The 23,093-nt window shown below is 46.1% G+C and overlaps 1 protein-coding gene across 1 annotated transcript in view; it reads right to left on the bottom strand.

The window, feature by feature from the left end:
- LOC123770627 (glutamate receptor U1) overlaps positions 1-23,093 on the bottom strand; it is a 24,681-nt gene extending 1,588 nt beyond the window's left edge. The window contains exons 1-8 of the mRNA XM_069301875.1: positions 22,907-23,093; positions 19,549-19,800; positions 15,347-15,437; positions 11,979-12,270; positions 11,296-11,510; positions 5,230-5,410; positions 4,693-4,792; positions 1,669-1,798 (exon numbers count right to left, since the gene is read on the bottom strand). Of these exons, the coding sequence (XP_069157976.1) occupies positions 1,669-1,798; positions 4,693-4,792; positions 5,230-5,410; positions 11,296-11,510; positions 11,979-12,270; positions 15,347-15,437; positions 19,549-19,800; positions 22,907-22,983 (1,338 nt within the window). The 5' untranslated portion in view covers positions 22,984-23,093. The remainder of the gene's footprint in view (positions 1-1,668; positions 1,799-4,692; positions 4,793-5,229; positions 5,411-11,295; positions 11,511-11,978; positions 12,271-15,346; positions 15,438-19,548; positions 19,801-22,906) is intronic.

Raw genomic sequence — 23,093 nt, 5'->3', positions numbered from 1 at the left:
TGTGCAGGTTTGGGACCAGCCCCTCTAATATTTTCCACGTGTAGATTATTATGTATCTCTCCCGCCTGCGCTCAAGAGAATACAGATGTAAAATATTTAGTCGGTCCCAATAATTTAGATGTTTTATTGAGTGGATTCTAGCGGTAAAGGATCTTTGTTCTCCAGGTCAGCAATTTCTCTGCCCATAAATGGGGCTGTTAATTGATGTATTTATGTTTGTAGGTTAGATTAGCATTATAAAAGCACTACAATCACCCTCTGTGGTTGATTGCTCAATAAATCACTAACTTATATGTTTTAACAGATCCTTAACCCTGTCCATGGAGGACAGAAGAAAATGTATATATGCTGCTTAGCATTGTAAATGTGTGGCCACGTCTGAGGTAGAAAAAAGTGTGCAACAATATTCCACCCTACAGAGCACTAGTGTCTTAAAAGTATCATCATTGGTATTACATCTCTAGTGTGAAAGGTTCTTGTTATCCAACCTCTCATTTTTCTTGCAGTTGTGACGGCTACTTTGTATTGTTCTTTAAAGGTAAGGTCTACTGACATGATTACTCCTAAATCTTTTACATTGCTTTCTCTCTCAATAGTGTTATTTGACTGTTCTATACTGTATGTCGTTTCTGCTTTGATGTGTTCGTTTTTACCATAGCGCAAACATTAAACATGAATCCAAAGTGTACAAAGGGTCATGCTGTATGGCTTTGCAATTTTTATAAAAGCAGTAATATTTTTAGAATTTGTGATCAAATTGTAAAAGCATTTGATAACAAAATGTAGCTGTGAAGATCTCAGGCTCTAGTAAGTTAACAAAAGAAAAAGACCTATACTGTACAAGGGAGAACACTATAATTAGAGGAGCTTGCTGGTCTGCCGGACATTGGCCTCTGTCTTTTCAAGGATTTTCCTTTTCAATGCTAGGAGTGGAGGCAAGGATTTACCTCTCTCTCTCTGGCTCACTTTCTCTCGCTCTCTCCTGTTCTCTCTCTCGCTCTCGCCTGCTCTCTCTCTCTCGCTCTCGCCTGCTCTCTCTCTCTCGCTCTCGCCTGCTCTCTCTCTCGCCTGCTCTATCTCACTTTCTCTCTCGCTCTCTCTCGCTCTCTCTTGCCCTCTCTCTTGCTCTCTCTTGCTCTCCCTCTTGCTCTCCCCCCCCCCCTCTCTCTCTCTCTCTCTCGCTCTTGTTCTCTCTCTCGCTCTTGTTCTCTCTCTCTCTCGCTCTCGTTCTCTCTCTCTCTCTCGCTCTCGTTCTCTCTCTCTCGCTCTCGTTGTCTCTCTTGCTCTCATCTCTCTCGCTCTCTCTCTCTCTCTCTCTCTCGCTCTTGTTCTCTCTCTCTCGCTCTTGTTCTCTCTCTCTCTCGCTCTTGTTCTCTCTCTCACGCTCTCGTTCTCTCTCTCTCTCGTTCTCTCTCTCGTTCTCGCTCTCGCTCTCTCTCTCGTTCTCTCTCTCGTTCTCTTTCTCACTTTTGCTCTCTCGCTCTCTTTCTCTCTCAAAAGTCTGACCACCAACCTTGAAAAGAGAGAAGTTTTTTCTTTTATATAGATAAACTAGATGAATATAATATTTTTATCAGGAGAGTGAACTGGTATTTCCCAGTGGGGGCTCTACTACTGTAATATATATTTGGTTTAAGCATGTCTACTAAATGTCAAGAGTTTGATCACCCAAAGGTTTTGGAGAGATAGTGGAAGCTTGAGGGTGACCTTGGAGGGCGGGAGGAGGCAGTGGGTGGAGTTGGGTGTGGCGGCATTAATCCAGTGGGCGTACAGGCCTGCTTCTACAATGTGCTGCAGCCTGAAGAAAATAAGTTATTACTTACGGTCAAAATAACATTAGATTTAGAATGATCCATTTGTTATTAATAGTAATAATGTAATTAGGTTTATTATGATTGGCTCACAACCTGACAATTGTGTGTTTATCACCATCACAGTGAAACTATACACTTGTCTGGATCCTGTGTTTGTAATAATTATAATAAAAAACCTAATGCACATTGATATCACATTAACATGAAGCTTTGAGAAAATCAGTAGGATCAACGCTCACTTGGTACAGCCAAGCTAGCACCCTGGACCACTTCATGACATGCTCAAAAGCAAGGCTTTCCTTTTGCTTTCCAAGAGGAAACTAGATAGTTTCCTCCAAGGAGTGCCGGACCAACTGGGCTGTGGTGGGTATGTGGGCCTGCGGGCCGCTCCAAGCAACAGCCTGGTGGACCAAACTCTCACAAGTCAAGCCTGGCCTCGGGCCGGGCTTGGGCAGTAGAACAACTCCCAGAACCCCATCAACCAGGTATATGTGGGCCTGCGGGCCGCTCCAAGCAACAGCCTGGTGGACCAAACTCTCACAAGTCAAGCCTGGCCTCGGGCCGGGCTTGGGCAGTAGAAGACCTCCCAGAACCCCATCAACCAGGTATCAAGGCTTTCCTTTTGCTTTCGACAATGTTAACATTGTCTATCTGAAGTTGAATCCGATTTTATGATTTACTACCAAATAAAATATAGTAGGTCTTATGAAGATAAAAAAAAAATCTCATCACTGGATTAAATGAATGATGCCAATGACTAGACCCCCTTAGGAGCCTCTACCCAAGATGCTGCCCTACATTCACAGGGCAGCATCCTAGGACCTCTCCTATTTCTTATATAAATCAATGATCTGCCTAATGTCTGTAATATGCGTAAACCTATATTGTTTGCTGATGATACTACCCTTATCTATTCAGACCCCAACCCATTCATATTAAATAATGTTGTAAACAATGAATTAAAAAAAAAATTCCACTTGTGGATGTCAACCAACAAACTCACACTAAACATAGAAAAGACCTGCTACATCTTATTCGGAAGCAAATAAACAAATGCAATTCAGCTTCAGATAGACAATGTTAACATCAGCAATAAAAATGATGGAAAGTTCCTTGGCATATACTTAGACAAGAGACTCAACTTCAGCACCCACATACAACACATCTAAAGAAAGTCTCTAAAACAGTTGGTATACTCACTAAGATCAGATATTATGTACCTAACTCTGCTCGCCTATCACTATACTATGCACTAATCTATCCCTCTCTTGCTTATGGTATCTGTGTATGGGGTTCAACCACTGCAAACTACCTCAAGTCCATCATCACCCAGCAAAAATTTGCTAATCAGGACAATAACCAACTCTGCTTTCAGACAACATTCAGCCCCCCTGTTTAAATCCCTAAACATTCTAAACATATATTCACTCCACACATTCTCTTGTCAATTACATTAACAAAACCCTTTTCTTAAGTGCAAACCATGCTCTGAAACTCTTCTTGGACAGATGTAATAGAACCCATTATCAACACACCCGACATAAATATCTCTTTGATATCCACAGAATCAAACTTAATCTGTGTAAAAACACTATGCAAATAGAGAGATCTAGTCTATGGAACTCGCTCCCTAATGAATTGAAAAGCTGTCCAACTTTTGTTTTATTCAAAAACAAAAAGTACCTGTACCTAATTTCATCTTCATAGTTTCCTACTCTGTGCTTTAAAATTGCTTTGTATCTTACCCCAATCCCCCAATCTTTATGTACCTAATCCAAACAACTTTACCATTGTGATCATTGCTGTCTTATGTGTGCTATCAATATGCTGTATTGTGCCTATTATCTTCGTTAAATTACCAATCAAGCTGTCAATGTAATCAACCAGAGCTAACGATGTGCTTTAATATACCTACTAATCTCTCTCATCTCATTTTTTTCTTGCAATGTATCTGTTATCATTTTATAAATTTTGCTAGAATTTACCTACTTATTATTATCTGTTAGATTAAGGACCTGCCCGAAACGCTGCGCATACTAGTGACTTTACAAGATTGTAATCATCGTGCTATGTATCCTCACAAACCCAATGTACCTTCTTGTATTTTATTTATATATATATATATATATATATATATATATATATATATATATATATATATATATATATATATATATATATATATATATATATATAATATAATATAAAATATTAAATAAGGCATCATTGATCTTCATCACTGAAGATCGTCAATGCCTTCGTGATCTTGTACTTACAAGTTGGCTCTCGGGTAAACTCAGTTAAGTACTAACTAACAAGCTTAAGTACAAGGTAACAAATTGACCTGAATTTGATGACCAAATCACACATCAGAAAGTTAAGAAGCCCTGGTGACTTTAATAATTATACAGGCACTCTATCAGCGCCCTGCACCACCTCCAGTTGGTGCATGAAACGCACACATTTACCAGAATTTACCCGAGGGCCACTAACACTAGTGGCCTCGACGAGGACAGGAAGCCGGTGGCTTGTCAAAGATCCTCCCCTCCCCTTCCTCCCCTCGTTTATAACACATAGGTGGTGCCATTTGCTATGAACACGACATCCTTCATTTTATTTACAGAGTGAATGAAGGATGTCTTCCATGAACAAATCCACAAGGATTGTCTCGGACGAAGGTTCGAACCCTCCTCACGGCTCTTGTGTATTTGTTCATTTCATGTATCACGCTATTGTGATTTGCGTGTGTGTGTGAGTAATTGATGTCTTTCAAGACTGTAGCACAAAGTTATTGCATTGACATGCATACAAGGCACTAAAGCATGCATAGCTATGTAGAAATTGTGTGATCTTGCTGGTGGAGTGGGGGTAGGCTTACCTGGCGTTGAATGCTGGGACAAGCGGGCTGTTCTTCTGCAGTATTACACTGTACATGAAGCCAAGGATCTTCTCTCGTGATCTGTAGAAGTCGCAGCGACCTGTGTAGGGACACCCCGTGTGGCATAGTTACACCTTGTGTAGGGACACCCCGTGTGGCATAGTTACACCTTGTGTAGGGACACCCAGTGTGGCATAGTTACACCTTGTGTAGGGACACCCCATGTGGCATAGTTACACCTTGTGTAGGGACACCCAGTGTTGGATGTGATGACTGGAGTTCGTTATTCATATATAAAGGCTCATAAATTTTTAGAAATTTTACTTTCAATCTCTACTTTATTTCTACTGTATATCTATTCTGCATTTTTGTTTGTTTTTTAAATAATCAATACATACTCAGTGTGGGTTTAATAGGTACATAAGTAGTTGAAAGGGAGACAATAACCGTCTCTCGTAGTCGGGACCGATTTGTCCCATTTTACACTACTCTTGCTCTATTTTGACTTTAAAATTAGATTTAAATTCCGGGAATTACCTGTACGAGAGAAGTGGTCAGCCATGGAGAGCTGAGCACTAAGGTCCTCTATCAGTAGGACGTTGTGTTGCCCTTCAGTCATACCATGAAGGACGGAGGCCAGGTCCTCGGACTGGTAATACTTCAGTCGGCCCTCGAGGGCCAGCCTCGCCAGGTCATACAGCGTGCCTGAGGTCGCACTCTGCCGAAACCAACAACTACCGATAAAATCCATCGGAGCCGTAATGAGGATTCGAACTTATGCGCTGGGTATTCCCAGACGCACGCCCTGGGCGCATTATGTCTAGTGGCTGCGTCTATACCAAGCGCATAGGTTCGAATCCTCATCACGGCTCAGGTGGATTTTAATTTGTGTGTATAATTATTATTCTGATGGTAGACTTTCACGAGGAACTGCTTGGTGGGATTAGGAAGTAGCAAGAGTATAAATAATAATAGTTAAGTGCTGTGGTGTCTCATGTGTGGTCCATGGTTCGAGACCTATACTGTCCAGGTGAACCTTCCCGGTACTGGAGAACCTTCCCGGTACTGGAGAACCTTCCCGGTACTGGAGAACCTTCCCGGTACTGGAGAACCTTCCCGGTACTGGAGAACCTTCCCGGTACTGGAGAACCTTCCCGGTACTGGAGCACCTTCCCGGTACCATGAGAACCTTCCCGGTACCATGAGAACCTTCCCGGTACTTGAGAACCTTCCCGGTACCATGAGAACCTTCCCGGTACTTGAGAACCTTCCAGGTACTGGAGCACCTTCCCGGTACCATGAGAACTTTCCCGGTACTTGAGAACCTTCCCGGTACCATGAGAACCTTCCCGGTACTTGAGAACCTTCCAGGTACTGGAGCACCTTCCCGGTACCATGAGAACCTTCCCGGTACTTGAGAACCTTCCCAGTACCATGAGAACCTTCCCAGTACCATGAGAACCTTCCCGGTACCATGAGAACCTTCCCGGTACTGGAGCACCTTCCCGGTACCATGAGAACCTTCCCGGTACCATGAGAACCTTCCCGGTACTGGAGAACCTTCCCGGTACCATGAGAACCTTCCCGGTACCTTGAGAACCTTCCCGGTACCTTGAGAACCTTCCCGGTACTGGAGCACCTTCCCGGTACTGGAGCACCTTCCCGGTACCATGAGAACCTTCCCGGTACTTGAGAACCTTCCAGGTACTGGAGAACCTTCCCGGTACCATGAGAACCTTCCCGGTACTGGAGCACCTTCCAGGTACTGGAGCACCTTCCCGGTACTGGAGCACCTTCCCGGTACCATGAGAACCTTCCCGGTACTTGAGAACCTTCCCAGTACCATGAGAACCTTCCCGGTACCATGAGAACCTTCCCGGTACCATGAGAACCTTCCTGGTACTTGAGAACCTTCCCGGTACCATGAGAACCTTCCCGGTACCATGAGAACCTTCCCGGTACTGGAGCACCTTCCCGGTACCATGAGAACCTTCCCGGTACTGGAGCACCTTCCCGGTACCATGAGAACCTTCCCGGTACTTGAGAACCTTCCCGGTACTGGAGCACCTTCCCGGTACTGGAGCACCTTCCCGGTACTGGAGAACCTTCCCGGTACTGGAGCACCTTCCCGGTACCATGAGAACCTTCCCGGTACTGGAGCACCTTCCCGGTACCATGAGAACCTTCCCGGTACTGGAGCACCTTCCCGGTACCATGAGAACCTTCCTGGTACTTGAGAACCTTCCTGGTACCATGAGAACCTTCTCGGTACCATGAGAACCTTCCCGGTACTTGAGAACCTTCCCGGTACCATGAGAACCTTCCCGGTACCATGAGAACCTTCCCGGTACCATGAGAACCTTCCCGGTACTGGAGAACCTTCCCGGTACCATGAGAACCTTCCCGGTACTGGAGCACCTTCCCGGTACTGGAGAACCTTCCCGGTACTGGAGCACCTTCCCGGTACTGGAGAACCTTCCCGGTACTTGAGCACCTTCCCGGTACTTGAGCACCTTCCCGGTACTTGAGAACCTTCCAGGTACTGGAGCACCTTCCCGGTACTGGAGCACCTTCCCGGTACCATGAGAACCTTCCCGGTACTGGAGCACCTTCCCGGTACTGGAGAACCTTCCCGGTACTGGAGCACCTTCCCGGTACCATGAGAACCTTCCCGGTACTGGAGCACCTTCCCGGTACCATGAGAACCTTCCCGGTACCATGGGAACCTTCCCGGTACTGGAGCACCTTCCCGGTACCATGAGAACCTTCCCGGTACTGGAGCACCTTCCCGGTACCATGAGAACCTTCCCGGTACCATGAGAACCTTCCCGGTACTTGAGAACCTTCCCGGTACCATGAGAACCTTCCCGGTACTTGAGAACCTTCCAGGTACTGGAGCACCTTCCCGGTACCATGAGAACTTTCCCGGTACTTGAGAACCTTCCCGGTACCATGAGAACCTTCCCGGTACTTGAGAACCTTCCAGGTACTGGAGCACCTTCCCGGTACCATGAGAACCTTCCCGGTACTTGAGAACCTTCCCAGTACCATGAGAACCTTCCCAGTACCATGAGAACCTTCCCGGTACCATGAGAACCTTCCCGGTACTGGAGCACCTTCCCGGTACCATGAGAACCTTCCCGGTACCATGAGAACCTTCCCGGTACTGGAGAACCTTCCCGGTACCATGAGAACCTTCCCGGTACCTTGAGAACCTTCCCGGTACCTTGAGAACCTTCCCGGTACTGGAGCACCTTCCCGGTACTGGAGCACCTTCCCGGTACCATGAGAACCTTCCCGGTACTTGAGAACCTTCCAGGTACTGGAGAACCTTCCCGGTACCATGAGAACCTTCCCGGTACTGGAGCACCTTCCAGGTACTGGAGCACCTTCCCGGTACCATGAGAACCTTCCCGGTACTTGAGAACCTTCCCAGTACCATGAGAACCTTCCCGGTACCATGAGAACTTTCCCGGTACCATGAGAACCTTCCTGGTACTTGAGAACCTTCCCGGTACCATGAGAACCTTCCCGGTACCATGAGAACCTTCCCGGTACCATGAGAACCTTCCCGGTACTGGAGCACCTTCCCGGTACCATGAGAACCTTCCCGGTACTGGAGCACCTTCCCGGTACCATGAGAACCTTCCCGGTACTTGAGAACCTTCCAGGTACTGGAGCACCTTCCCGGTACTGGAGCACCTTCCCGGTACTGGAGCACCTTCCCGGTACTGGAGAACCTTCCCGGTACTGGAGCACCTTCCCGGTACCATGAGAACCTTCCCGGTACTGGAGCACCTTCCCGGTACCATGAGAACCTTCCCGGTACTGGAGCACCTTCCCGGTACCATGAGAACCTTCCTGGTACTTGAGAACCTTCCTGGTACCATGAGAACCTTCTCGGTACCATGAGAACCTTCCCGGTACTTGAGAACCTTCCCGGTACCATGAGAACCTTCCCGGTACCATGAGAACCTTCCCGGTACTGGAGAACCTTCCCGGTACCATGAGAACCTTCCCGGTACTGGAGAACCTTCCCGGTACCATGAGAACCTTCCCGGTACTGGAGCACCTTCCCGGTACTGGAGAACCTTCCCGGTACTGGAGAACCTTCCCGGTACTGGAGCACCTTCCCGGTACTGGAGAACCTTCCCGGTACTTGAGCACCTTCCCGGTACTTGAGCACCTTCCCGGTACTTGAGAACCTTCCAGGTACTGGAGCACCTTCCCGGTACCATGAGAACCTTCCCGGTACTGGAGCACCTTCCCGGTACTGGAGAACCTTCCCGGTACTGGAGCACCTTCCCGGTACCATGAGAACCTTCCCGGTACTGGAGCACCTTCCCGGTACCATGAGAACCTTCCCGGTACCATGGGAACCTTCCCGGTACTGGAGCACCTTCCCGGTACCATGAGAACCTTCCCGGTACTGGAGCACCTTCCCGGTACCATGAGAACCTTCCCGGTACCATGAGAACCTTCCCGGTACTTGAGAACCTTCCCGGTACCATGAGAACCTTCCCGGTACTTGAGAACCTTCCAGGTACTGGAGCACCTTCCCGGTACCATGAGAACTTTCCCGGTACTTGAGAACCTTCCCGGTACCATGAGAACCTTCCCGGTACTTGAGAACCTTCCAGGTACTGGAGCACCTTCCCGGTACCATGAGAACCTTCCCGGTACTTGAGAACCTTCCCAGTACCATGAGAACCTTCCCAGTACCATGAGAACCTTCCCGGTACCATGAGAACCTTCCCGGTACTGGAGCACCTTCCCGGTACCATGAGAACCTTCCCGGTACCATGAGAACCTTCCCGGTACTGGAGAACCTTCCCGGTACCATGAGAACCTTCCCGGTACCTTGAGAACCTTCCCGGTACCTTGAGAACCTTCCCGGTACTGGAGCACCTTCCCGGTACTGGAGCACCTTCCCGGTACCATGAGAACCTTCCCGGTACTTGAGAACCTTCCAGGTACTGGAGAACCTTCCCGGTACCATGAGAACCTTCCCGGTACTGGAGCACCTTCCAGGTACTGGAGCACCTTCCCGGTACCATGAGAACCTTCCCGGTACTTGAGAACCTTCCCAGTACCATGAGAACCTTCCCGGTACCATGAGAACTTTCCCGGTACCATGAGAACCTTCCTGGTACTTGAGAACCTTCCCGGTACCATGAGAACCTTCCCGGTACCATGAGAACCTTCCCGGTACCATGAGAACCTTCCCGGTACTGGAGCACCTTCCCGGTACCATGAGAACCTTCCCGGTACTGGAGCACCTTCCCGGTACCATGAGAACCTTCCCGGTACTTGAGAACCTTCCAGGTACTGGAGCACCTTCCCGGTACTGGAGCACCTTCCCGGTACTGGAGCACCTTCCCGGTACTGGAGCACCTTCCCGGTACTGGAGAACCTTCCCGGTACTGGAGCACCTTCCCGGTACCATGAGAACCTTCCCGGTACTGGAGCACCTTCCCGGTACCATGAGAACCTTCCCGGTACTGGAGCACCTTCCCGGTACCATGAGAACCTTCCTGGTACTTGAGAACCTTCCTGGTACCATGAGAACCTTCTCGGTACCATGAGAACCTTCCCGGTACTTGAGAACCTTCCCGGTACCATGAGAACCTTCCCGGTACCATGAGAACCTTCCCGGTACTGGAGAACCTTCCCGGTACCATGAGAACCTTCCCGGTACTGGAGAACCTTCCCGGTACCATGAGAACCTTCCCGGTACTGGAGCACCTTCCCGGTACTGGAGAACCTTCCCGGTACTGGAGAACCTTCCCGGTACTGGAGCACCTTCCCGGTACTGGAGAACCTTCCCGGTACTTGAGCACCTTCCCGGTACTTGAGCACCTTCCCGGTACTTGAGAACCTTCCAGGTACTGGAGCACCTTCCCGGTACCATGAGAACCTTCCCGGTACTGGAGCACCTTCCCGGTACTGGAGAACCTTCCCGGTACTGGAGCACCTTCCCGGTACCATGAGAACCTTCCCGGTACTGGAGCACCTTCCCGGTACCATGAGAACCTTCCCGGTACCATGGGAACCTTCCCGGTACTGGAGCACCTTCCCGGTACCATGAGAACCTTCCCGGTACTGGAGCACCTTCCCGGTACCATGAGAACCTTCCCGGTACTTGAGAACCTTCCCGGTACCATGAGAACCTTCTCGGTACCATGAGAACCTTCCCGGTACCATGAGAACCTTCCCGGTACCATGAGAACCTTCCCGGTACCATGAGAACCTTCCCGGTACTGGAGAACCTTCCCGGTACCATGAGAACCTTCCCGGTACTGGAGCACCTTCCCGGTACTGGAGAACCTTCCCGGTACTGGAGAACCTTCCCGGTACTTGAGCACCTTCCCGGTACTTGAGCACCTTCCCGGTACTGGAGAACCTTCCCGGTACTGGAGAACCTTCCCGGTACTGGAGAACCTTCCCGGTACTTGAGACACGCCCATATATACAGAACCATCATAACTATAAGTTCTGCCTTAAATGTACGAGTCATAAATGCTGACCAACAACCCTGTACAACTTCGGGCCAGCTATTTAATCATTAACAATTAGGTAAACAAGAAACAAGTAGGACATTACCATGAGAAATTGGTTTTCAGCGGTGCCCCTCTCTATGACGATGGCAGCGTGATGGTCACGGATGAGGTCAAGGAAGGTCTGGAAGGGTTGGGGGATGTACCGGACGGCCAGGATAGAGGTGAGGTTGGTACAGAAGCTCCAGGATAGTATTAGTGCCGCTACTATCCACCCGCCGGCCGCCAGCCTCTCCCACGTTCTTCTGGTCGACACGCCAGCTGGCGGACCCCAAGAGTTGTAAATTAGGTTTTGGTTCTGAAAGAAAGGGATGGATTTTGATGGTGTTGCAGGGGGTTGTACCTTGTTGACCAGACCACACACTAGAAGGTGAAGGGACGACGACGTTTCGGTCCGTCCTGGACCATTCTCAAGTTGAGAAATTGAAATAAGTTTATTGAGGTAAAATACACACAAAGGGATGAGGTAGCTCAAACTATTCTCACCCCATTCAGTACATCGTGTTAATACATACATATACACACATCACAAACAATAAACATATTACCAAACATTCTGAGAGATAAACATCTACATTTCCTTCAAGTTGAGAAGACTTGAAGACTTGGGAAGTCATCGACTTGAGAATGGTCCAGGACGGACCGAAACGTGGTCGTCTCTTCACCTTCTAGTGTGTGGTCTGGTCAACATACTTCAGCCACGTTATTGTGGCTCATCGCCGGCCGTACCTTGCTGCAATAGCACGCTGTAGTATGTGAAGCAGATGTGTGCCGCCAATCCTGGTGTCCTAGCAGCGATGTTAGACAAGATGATCACAGCCAGGACGACCAGCACCAGCGCTGCTAGTGTGGCTGCCCAGACCTGCGGCGCCAGCGGCAGGAGGAAGCCCCAAGGGTCGACCTCGGGGCGCCCTCCAGCAGCCAGCATCCTGGAGAAGTCGGTGAAGAAAGGCAGGCAAAAGTCCGTGTCGGCCGCCCGCGCCGCTGTCATGGCGAACGGTCCCAGAGCCATATCTGCCTCCTGAAGCCAAGACCAGACGAGATACCTATAAGAGGCGCCGTCATATATTTAATAGCTTAATGCATTTTGTTGGGGACAGGGGCCCTGTGTATATATATATATATATATATAGGCTTGTGTTCACGACGACTGCTACCCCTTCCCAGGATTCAACGCAGGGTCACTAGGAGAGAGGTAACATGCCCAACTGTTTCTGATAAAGGAGCTCGGAAATATATGAAAGTACATCAATGGGTTGTGTTGAGACCTGCCCATGTTGAGCACATACCCTTCAGCAATTACTGGTAAAAATTGTGTGAAGCTATCCACAAGCGTCTGGTCTCCAACCTTGAACAGAGATAGATATAGATAAGTGTAGATGGCTATAAATAGGAGGTTCCTCTGGAGTCGTGCGGGGTCCATGTATTATGAACCAGCCCGTCCTCCTAAGGTGCCCCAACGTCAAGAAACTGTCCTACTAAAATGCCCTTATCCTAACCTACCAGATGACTCAAAACAGAAAATGGGAGGTTATCTTGAGATGATTTCTGGGCTTTAGTGTCCCCGCGGCCCAGTCCTCGACCAGGCCTCCACCCCAAGGAAGCAGCCCGTGACAGCTGTCTAACTCCCAGGTACCTATTGACTGCTTGGTAACAGTGGGCATCAGGGTGAAACAAACATTTTGCCCATTTGTTTCCGCCTCCACCGGGGATCGAACCCGGAACCTCAGGACTACGACTCCGAAGCGCTGTCCACCCCAGCTGTCAGGCGCATGACAATATGTTAATTTTGCCAGCCACTTCCATTTTCTAGTACGACAGTTTTGGGCTTTAGGTAGACTATACGTCAAAATGATACGTTCTACTAGGACGGGTTGATGTTGTTATAGATTCAGCTACTCGAATCAAGTTACAAGTAGCACGGGCTATAGTGAGCCCGTAGTGGACTTACCTGGCACAGAAGCGGGGCAAGTAGCACGGGCTATAGTGAGCCCGTAGTGGACTTACCTGGTACAGGAGCGGGGCAAGTAGCACGGGCTATAGTGAGCCCGTAGTGGACTTACCTGGCACAGGAGCGGGGCAAGTAGCACGGGCTATGGTGAGCCCGTAGTGGACTTACCTGGCACAGGAGCAGGGCAAGTAGCACGGGCTATAGTGAGCCCGTAGTGGACTTACCTGGCACAGGAGCGGGGCAAGTAGCACGGGCTATAGTGAGCCCGTAGTGGACTTACCTGGTACAGGAGCGGGGCAAGTAGCACGGGCTAAAGTGAGCCCGTAGTGGACTTACCTGGCACAGGAGCGGGGCAAGTAGCACGGGCTATGGTGAGCCCGTAGTGGACTTACCTGGCACAGGAGCGGGGCAAGTAGCACGGGCTATGGTGAGCCCGTAGTGGACTTACCTGGCACAGGAGCGGGGCAAGTAGCACGGGCTATAGTGAGCCCGTAGTGGACTTACCTGGCACAGGAGCGGGGCAAGTAGCACGGGCTATAGTGAGCCCGTAGTGGACTTACCTGGTACAGGGGTGGGGCAAGTAGCACGGGCTATGGTGAGCCCGTAGTGGACTTACCTGGCACAGGAGCGGGGCAAGTAGCACGGGCTATAGTGAGCCCGTAGTGGACTTACCTGGTACAGGAGCGGGGCAAGTAGCACGGGCTATGGTGAGCCCGTAGTGGACTTACCTGGCACAGGAGCGGTGACGGACGGGTTACTTGCCCACTGTTCATAAAGTATTTCGTGCAGCTTAATCTGTATTTACTAAACAGTTGAGGACTTAGGATGTTCCCGGACCCAAGCTTAGTATTACTGCATCGTGAATGACCTAGTAAAGCTTGGAAGTTCTTAAACAGCTTAGTGCCGAGGTACTATAAGCTGCCAACCATGATGGGGGTTGGAAGTGGTCTGTGGAGCACACTACATGTCTGCCCACAAGCTGACTCTAAGCTCGGGAGACATCTCCCGTCACGCAGGGTGCAGTCGCACCTCCACAGATCTCCAGTATCAGCTCTTGATACTGGTAATGGCTCAAAAGGGCCACCACTTACGGGCTATTCATGCCCGTGCCACCTTTTGGGTGGCTTAATCTCCATCAATCAATCAATCGGTGTGTAGGTAACATGTAGTGGCCGCCCTCAAGGTATAAGCCCCCACAGGTCAGTCTCTTCCTCATCACGGGTTATTCATGCCCGTGCCACCTCTTGGGTGGCTTAATCTTTATCAATCAATCGTCTAAGCTTGTGTCCGTGGAGGAGGCGATCATTATCCCCTCCTCAACAGGGGATTATCCTGGGATGGGGATTAGGATAAGGATTTGGGATAGGACGAGGGGAAAGGAATGGTGCCCAACCAATCATGGATGATCGGGGATTGAACACCGTCCTGCATGACGCAAGACCGTCGCTCTGGTTATCACTATGTAATGGAGAGACCGGGGGCCAGATTCACGAAGCAATTATGCCAGCACGTACGAACCTGGGGCCAGATTCACGAAAGCACTTACGAACGTGTACATCTTTCCTCAATCTGTGACGGCTTTGGTTACATTAAACAGTATATAAGCATGAAAACTTGCCAATCAACTGTTGTTATTGTTATAAACAGCCTCCTGGTGCTTCGGAGCTCATTAACTGTTTAATAATTGTAAACAAAGCCGCCAAACATTGAGAAAAGATGGACAGGTTCGTAAGTGCTTTCGAGAATCTGGCCCCAATACATCTTTTTTCAATCTTTGGAGGTTTTGTTTACAATTTTTAAACAATTAATGAGCTCCGAAGCACCAGGAGGCTGTTTATAACAATAACAACAGTTGACTGGCAAGGTTTCATGCTTGTAAATTGTTTAATGTAACCAAAGCCGTCAAAGATTGAGGAAAGATGTACACGTTCGTAAGTACTTGCGTAACTGCTTCGTGAATCTGGCCGGAGCACCGACCTTTCCCCACGGGAGACATCTCCCGTCACGCAGGGTGCAGTCGCACCTCCACAGATCTCCAGTATCGTCTATTGATACTGGTAATGGCTCAAAAGGGCCACCACTTACGGGCTATTCATGCCCGTGCCACCTTTTGGGTGGCTTAATCTTTATCAATCAATTAACCGACCTTCCTGGCGACCATCCCGACCATGCCAGACCAGGAGCCGTTGTCGTGTAGCAGTCCCCACGACCCGTCCGCTGGACGACTCACGGAGTACCTGAAGAACGTCACTTCAACTCAAATGTTTATTCAGACCAGACCACACACTAGAAGGTGAAGGGACGACGACGTTTCGGTCCGTCCTGGACCATTCTCACAATCGACTTGAGAATGGTCCAGGACGGACCGAAACGTGGTCGTCCCTTAACCTTCGTGTGTGGTCTGGTCAACATACTTCAGCCACGTTATTGTGACTCATCACCTGCAAATGTTTATTCAGGTAAAGTACATACATACAAGGTGAGATAGAAACATTGATAGATTTATAGAGTTAGTACATACAATGCCTAAAGCCGCTATTACGCTAAGCGTTTCGGGCAGGAAAAACACTAAGACTAAAACTTAATACTAATTGAGATTAAAGTATAAATTGTGTTGAGAAAATCTAAAATAAAAAAAAGGGGGGAACATGGCAGAAAAATACCCAATATATAATTTGGTCAACAGACAGCATTGTTTAAAATACCAAGACATTGGTTGACATTAGGGGTGAGGTGGGTTACAGGGAGTTAATTAGGTAGTGTTTAGTTTTTAACTTAAACTGGTTAAGAGAGGTACAGTCTTTAACATGGTTGGGAAGGTCATTCCACTTTCTGGGTCCCTTGATTTGTAGAGCATTTCTAGTTTGATTAAGTCGCACTCTTGGAATATCAAATAGGTATTTGTTTCTGGTGTGGTGCTCATGGGTTCTGTTACAACCTTCTAGGAAACTTTTAAGGTCAGGATTGGCATTACAGTTCAGAGTTTTAAATATATAGAGTACACAAGAGAGGATGAACAGTGACTTAATATCTAACATATTCAGAGATTTGAGTAAGGGTACCGAGTGATGTCTGGGGCCAGAGTTGGATATTGTCCTAATAGCAGCTTTGTGTTGAGTAATTAGAGGACGTAAGTGATTTTGGGTAGTAGAACCCCAAGCACAAATACCATAGTTGAGATAAGGATAGATGAGAGAGTAATAGAGCGTCACCAGGGCAGGGCGAGGTACATAATATCTGATCTTAGAAAGAATGACAACAGTTTTTGAAACTTTTTTTTTATATATTTAGAATGTGTCCCTGGAAATTCAGCTTCTGGTCAATGAGAACGCCAAGGAATTTGCCATCTAATTTGTTACAAATTTGGGTATTATTTATTCTGAGATTTATTTGATTTGAGAATTTATTGCCAAACAAAATACAGAAAGTTTTGTCAATGTTAAGGGTGAGTTTGTTGGCAGTTAGCCAAAGATGAACTTTATTTAGTTCAGTATTCACTGTGACATTTAGAGCAAGGGGGTCAGGACTGGAGTAAATGAAGGTTGTGTCGTCAGCAAATAGAATTGGTTTGAGGTGTTGGGAGGCATGTGGAAGGTCATTAATGTAGATGAGAAAGAGGAGAGGGCCAAGTATGCTGCCTTGAGGAACACAAATGTTTATGGGTTGTGTAGGAGATATGGAATTATTCACAGAAACATACTGGAGCCTGTCAGTAAGGTAAGACTGAAGGTATTGCAGGGAGTGTCCTCTGACTCCATAATGATGTAATTTAAGAAGAAGGTTTTGATGGTTGACAGTGTCAAAAGCCTTACGCAGGTCCACAAATAACCCAACAGGGAACTCATTTTTTCAAGAGCTGCATGTAGCAAGTTAATCATATTAATAAGTGCATCGTTAGTGCATTTACTTCTTACACCCACTCACGTTGTGAATGTTGCTTTGAAACTCAGTCTTTAGACCTCCATGTTGTTGTTTTGGGGGCTTTAGTTCTTTTATTATGCACCCCATACCCATCCTATCGGCCAATAGGCGCTGACTCGTGTGAACCAATAGGAGCTGCCTCGTATGGGGGACCAATAGGAGCTGCCTCGTAGGGGGACCAATAGGAGCTGTCTCGTATGGGGGACCAATAGGAGCTGCCTCGTATGGACCAATAGGAGCTGCCTCGTATGGGGGACCAATAGGAGCTGCCTCGTATGGACCAATAGGAGCTGCCTCGTATGGGGGACCAATAGGAGCTGCCTCGTAGGGGACCAATAGGAGCTGCCTCGTATGGACCAATAGCAGCTGCCTCGTAGGGGGACCAATAGGAGCTGCCTCGTATGGACCAATAGGAGCTGCCTCGTATGGGGGACCAATAGGAGCTGCGTCCTATGGACCAATAGCAGCTGCCAGACATTGTCTAATTGCGTTTCAGATTCCTCAGTTACTTAATAATTAATTACGTCTAACTATCTTAATTAATTAACTTAATTACGTCTAACTATCGACCAATTAGCCTAACGTCTATTGTGGGAAAGTTACTCGAATCTATAATAGCAAATAAAATTCGTCTTCATCTTGAAAAACATAAATTAATAATTGAGTCGCAACATGGTTTTATAAATGGCCGTTCATGTTTAACAAATTTGTTATCTTTTTATTCTAGCATTGTTGAGGCAGTTGATAGTGGTAAGGATTGCGATGTTGTATACCTTGACTTTAGCAAAGCTTTTGATACAGTGCCACATGAAAGACTGATTAAAAAAATAGAGTCTCATGGTATTGGGGGTGCTATATTAAGCTGGATTAGGGCATGGCTATACCAAAGGAAACAGAGAGTTAGTATAAATGGAATCAAGTCAGAATGGGAAAATGTTGTAAGTGGAGTGCCTCAGGGCTCTGTCCTGGGACCTCTGTTGTTTATAATATATATAAATGATTTAGATTCAGGTTTGAGTAGCAACATTTGCAAATTTGCCGATGATACGAAAATCGGTAGGGAAATTAATTCGGAGGAGGACTCACTATCACTTCAAGTTGATCTAGATAGGGTTTTGAAATGGTCAAAGGATTGGCAGATGCAGTTTAATGCTGATAAATGTAAAGTTCTGAGGTTAGGTAATGATGATAGAGTTACAAGATACGAGCTAGATGGTGTTGTGATTGCGAAGTCGGATTGCGAAAGGGATCTGGGAGTTATGATTAGTAAGAATTTAAAACAAAAGGATCAATGCATAAATGTTCGTAATAAGGCAAATCGGACACTTGGATTTATTAATCGCAGCGTTAGTAACAAGACACCTGGTGTGGTTCTCAAGCTATATCTTGCTCTAGTTAGGCCCCATTTAGATTATGCAGTTCAGTTTTGGTCGCCATATTATAGAATGGATATAAATTCACTTGAACGTGTCCAGCGTAGGATGACTAAGTTAATTCCCCAAATTAGAAATCTTTCATATGAAGAAAGATTAACAAAGCTTAAGTTGCATTCACTGGAAAGGCGAAGAGTTAGGGGTGACATGATAGAGGTTTACAAGTGGATGAATGGACATAACCGGGGGGATATTAATAGGGTATTAAAAGTATCAACACAGGACAGAACACGAAACAATGGATATAAATTGGATAAGTTTAGATTTAGGAAAGACTTGGGTAAATACTGGTTCAGTAACAGGGTTGTTGATTTGTGGAACCAATTGCCGCGTAACATTGTGGAGGTGGGGTCCCTCGATTGTTTCAAGCACGGGTTGGACAAGTATATGAGTGGGATTGGGTGGTTATAGAATAGGAGCTGCCTCGTATGGGCCAATAGGCCTTCTGCAGTTACCTTTGTTCTTATGTTCTTATGTTCTTAATCAATAAAGCTGTCAAAAGTAAAAATATAAGTATCATTGTCATAGACACTACGGCACCTAAATTATAACGGATTATGTATCATGAATATTTTAAAATTATTGGTCAATTATTAAGGTGTCAGGTGTGAATTACACATTGTATCATGTGACAGTTTCTGAGTTATATGTATAATACGGCGTGGAATGTATATGTATATAGCAGTTATGTATAGCAGCTACGTTTGTCATTAGTGACATGTTAGGCTTGGTGGTCTGAGAGTGAGTTATAGAGAACTGTCAGGTCTGTAACGAGCATATTAAGGTCATTTGGCTTAATTCCCTGCCCTTATTGGGGTGTTCTTAAGCTGTCAGGTGTTGACAGGTGGTCAGGAGAGCAAACTACCTTGAGCACTCTTGGCGAGTCATTAGTCAGGTACGCAGATTTAAAGCTTTTTGATGAATATTAAAGGCAAATAGCCATACTAAGGTCATAAATAGTTACTTTTATGATGTGTAATGACACATTTCTCACGTGAAGTTGATGGAGTGGGCGAGGATTTCCAGAAGACTGGCCATGGGGCCCCCCATCTGAAGGGCGTCCTGGGGGCCCTCCATGTGAAGGGCGTTCTGGGGGCCCTCCATGTGAAGGGCGTCGTGGGGGCCCTCCATGTGAAGGCCGTCCTGGGGACCCTCCTTCATTAGGGGTCCATGGGGGCCATGATATATAGTGAGGTGGGGTGCCCATTCCTCCGCCGCCACCACTAGCCTCACGCCATCTGTAAATCTAATATACATATTTGGTGTCATTATTGTCGTGGGGTTCAGTCCCTGAGCCCATTATGTGCCTCTGTAACCCTTTCAACTAATGCCCACAAGATGGGTATGGGGTGCATAATAAAAGTAACTATTGATGTGTAAATGTTACATTAACAACTCTACTCTCCCTGGCAGTCGAGCCGGAAATTCTACTGAAATTATTTCTATTATTTTATTATTGTTTAATTTTTGTTAATTTTGCTAAGTTTATTACTAATCATATATGCTTCCTTTTTTGTATTTCATTTTCAGTTTTTAATTTGAATTTTTATTTTAATTGTAATGTATTGTCACACACCTCCCAAATATTATAATAGAATATCTTTTTTTTTTAGATATATGCAAGAATTGTTATATTCTTGTATTCTTAAAGTCTCCTTCATTCTTACTCTATGCAAACTACCATTAACCCTGAATTAATTAATTTTGCTATCACATATCTACAATAACCAGCACATTGATCACCACTCCTGCAGTTACTACACAGCAAACCTGGCATAAACAACTCCAAAATAACACTAACTTGTCAGTAATCAACCACTTGGTAAACATTTTGATGGCATCAATACGCTACTTGAAGCACTAGGCTCTATACCACCTTTTATTATTTTAACAGAAACATGGCTATGTAAAGACCATACCCAATTATACAATTTAGCCGGATATAAAGCCATTCACAGCTGCAGGCCTGACAAAACACGTAGGTAGTATATATATTATCAAGATATCTTCACTTCCACACGTGTTAATAGCAACAGAGACGACTGCTGTGAATATACCTTTGTTCAATTCTCGGTCAAATCCCTTAAATAGTCAATAACTACTGGATTCAAGTTCAAGTATGTTTATTGAGATAAGCAATAAATACATCTCAAAGGGATAGAGTAGCTTAGGCTATTTCTACCCCCGCTCTACTTCAAGTCCCTCAAGGGGCGCACAAATTCAGTGAGTACAAAGATAACTACTGGAGCTATTTATAGACTTGCCACTACTAATACAACTACATTTTCTGATAATATAAGGAACCTAATTATAAACAACAAACTCAACAAAAATCACATCAACCTAGGAAGCGACTTCAACATTGACCTATTTATTTATTTATTTATTTATATACAAGAAGGTACATTGGGATTGTGAGGATACATAGCATAGTAATTACAATCTTGTAAAGCCACTAGTACGCGCAGCGTTTCGGGCAGGTCCTTAATCTAAGAAAATTTTAAGTAGGTAAATACTTGCAAAATTTATAAAAATGATAAAAGTTACCTCTGTCAACAAAATAGCCCCCAAGTTCAATACTTGCTAAACAGCATGAACTCCTGTATGCTAATCCCCACACTTACTTATCAACTGGGTGCCAAGTCATGTGGGAATAGTAGGAAATGACATTGCAGACGAAGCTGCAAAACTTGCAACTAAGAGAAGAAATGTAGACATTTACATACTACAGAGTCTATCACAGATTAAGAAAGTAATTAGAAACAGAGCAATGCAAAAGATGTACAGTGATCACAACACAGCAGTTGCAACATCAGGATCTGCGGGTTGGTACAAGAATTCAACCAACTACGAACCACTTAGTTTGATGAAAGGGAGCAGTAGAGCAACAGAAGTACACTTACATCGCATCAGGCTTGGATACCCATGTGCATCGGAAATAGGCTTACAGGTTCCGGAAGATGAGAGGAAATGTCAACACTGTGGAGAAATGCCCGACAGACCACTGTAACATTATCTAACACAGTGCACAGTTACAGCCACAACAGACCACTGGAACATTATCTAACACAGTGCACAGTTACAAACCCATTAAGATTTCAACTTAGATTCAACAGAGCAGAAGTTGTTAAACACATATGGCAAAATCTTACTGAAGCGACCATACGAGTCATAAATACTCATACTCCGCCCAAGTAAAACAGAAACAAGCAACACTTAGTGGGCCAGGCAGAGGCTTAGGGCCCGCCCAGTGGGCCAGCCAGAGGCTTAGGGCCCGCGCAGGAATATCCCTGCAAAAAAAAAAATCCCCACAATCATGAAGCCTACACGAGGTTAGGTACACGGCGCCTGAAGTCTATCAGGAGAATTAAGTAAGTTAACTCAGTAAAGGTTAACCATTGGTTAAAATCAGAAATAAAAATGATGGGAAGTTCCTTGGTCTATACTTAGACAAGAGACTCAACTTCAGCACCCACATACAATACATTACTAAGAAAGTCTCCAAAATGGTTGGTATACTTTCTAAAATCAGATATTGTGTTCCCCACTCTGCTCTCCTTGCACTATACTACGCGCTAATCTATCCCTATCTTACATACGGTATCTGTGCATGGGGTTCAACCACTGCAAACTACCTCAAGCCTATCACCACTCAGCAGAACTCAGCTATAACAAACTGTCATCAGACAACACACAGCCCCTCTGTTTAAGTCCATTAACATGCTAAACATACTCTCACTCCACACATTTTCACGTGCAAAACCTCCCTAAATGCTAATCTTGATCTGGAACTTTTCCTTGATAGATGTAATGAACACCATGAAGACCCATGAACACCACACTAGAAATAAATATACCTTTGATATCCCCCCAGAGTCAGGCTAAAACTGTGCAAACACTTCATGCACAATAAAAGGACCCAGTCTTCAGAACTCCCTGATGAATTAAAAAATTGTCCAACCTATGCCCTACTCAAAAGTAAAACCACAAAGTACCTAATTTCCAACCCGTTCTCGCAAATTCGTAAAGTCAATATTGACTTATTAACTACGTGCATAGGTGATCTAATTTCATGCTCATAGTTTCCATTTTATCCTCATAGATACATCAATTGAACTACCAGATGATAAAAATGTGTATATACATTGATTGATTGATGATTGATGAAGATTAAGCCACCCAAAAGGTGGCACGGGCATGAATAGCCGGTAAGTGGTGGCCTTTTTGAGCCATTACCAATATCAAAAGCATATACATTGTCTTAGAACACCCATACATATCAGTCGATGTGTCGTACCTGCACCTGACTTGAAGCTACAAGCAGCAACAGTCTGCTTGATCAAGAAGCCTACCTGAAGCTGCCGGGGTCGACTTTCAAGTGCTGGAGGATGGCTGGGTCGGTCAGGGCCTTCGTCAGCGAGACCACCATAGTGCCCCAGACAACCTAGCTAAACCAGTACGGGAAGACCTGGGTAAATACTGGTTTATACGGGAAGACCTGGGTAAATACAGGTTTATACGGGAAGACCTGGGTAAATA

Source organism: Procambarus clarkii, chromosome 46 (assembly GCF_040958095.1).
Source record: "Procambarus clarkii isolate CNS0578487 chromosome 46, FALCON_Pclarkii_2.0, whole genome shotgun sequence".
Taxonomy (NCBI): domain Eukaryota; kingdom Metazoa; phylum Arthropoda; class Malacostraca; order Decapoda; family Cambaridae; genus Procambarus; species Procambarus clarkii.
This window is presented reverse-complemented; position numbering and strand designations above follow the sequence as displayed.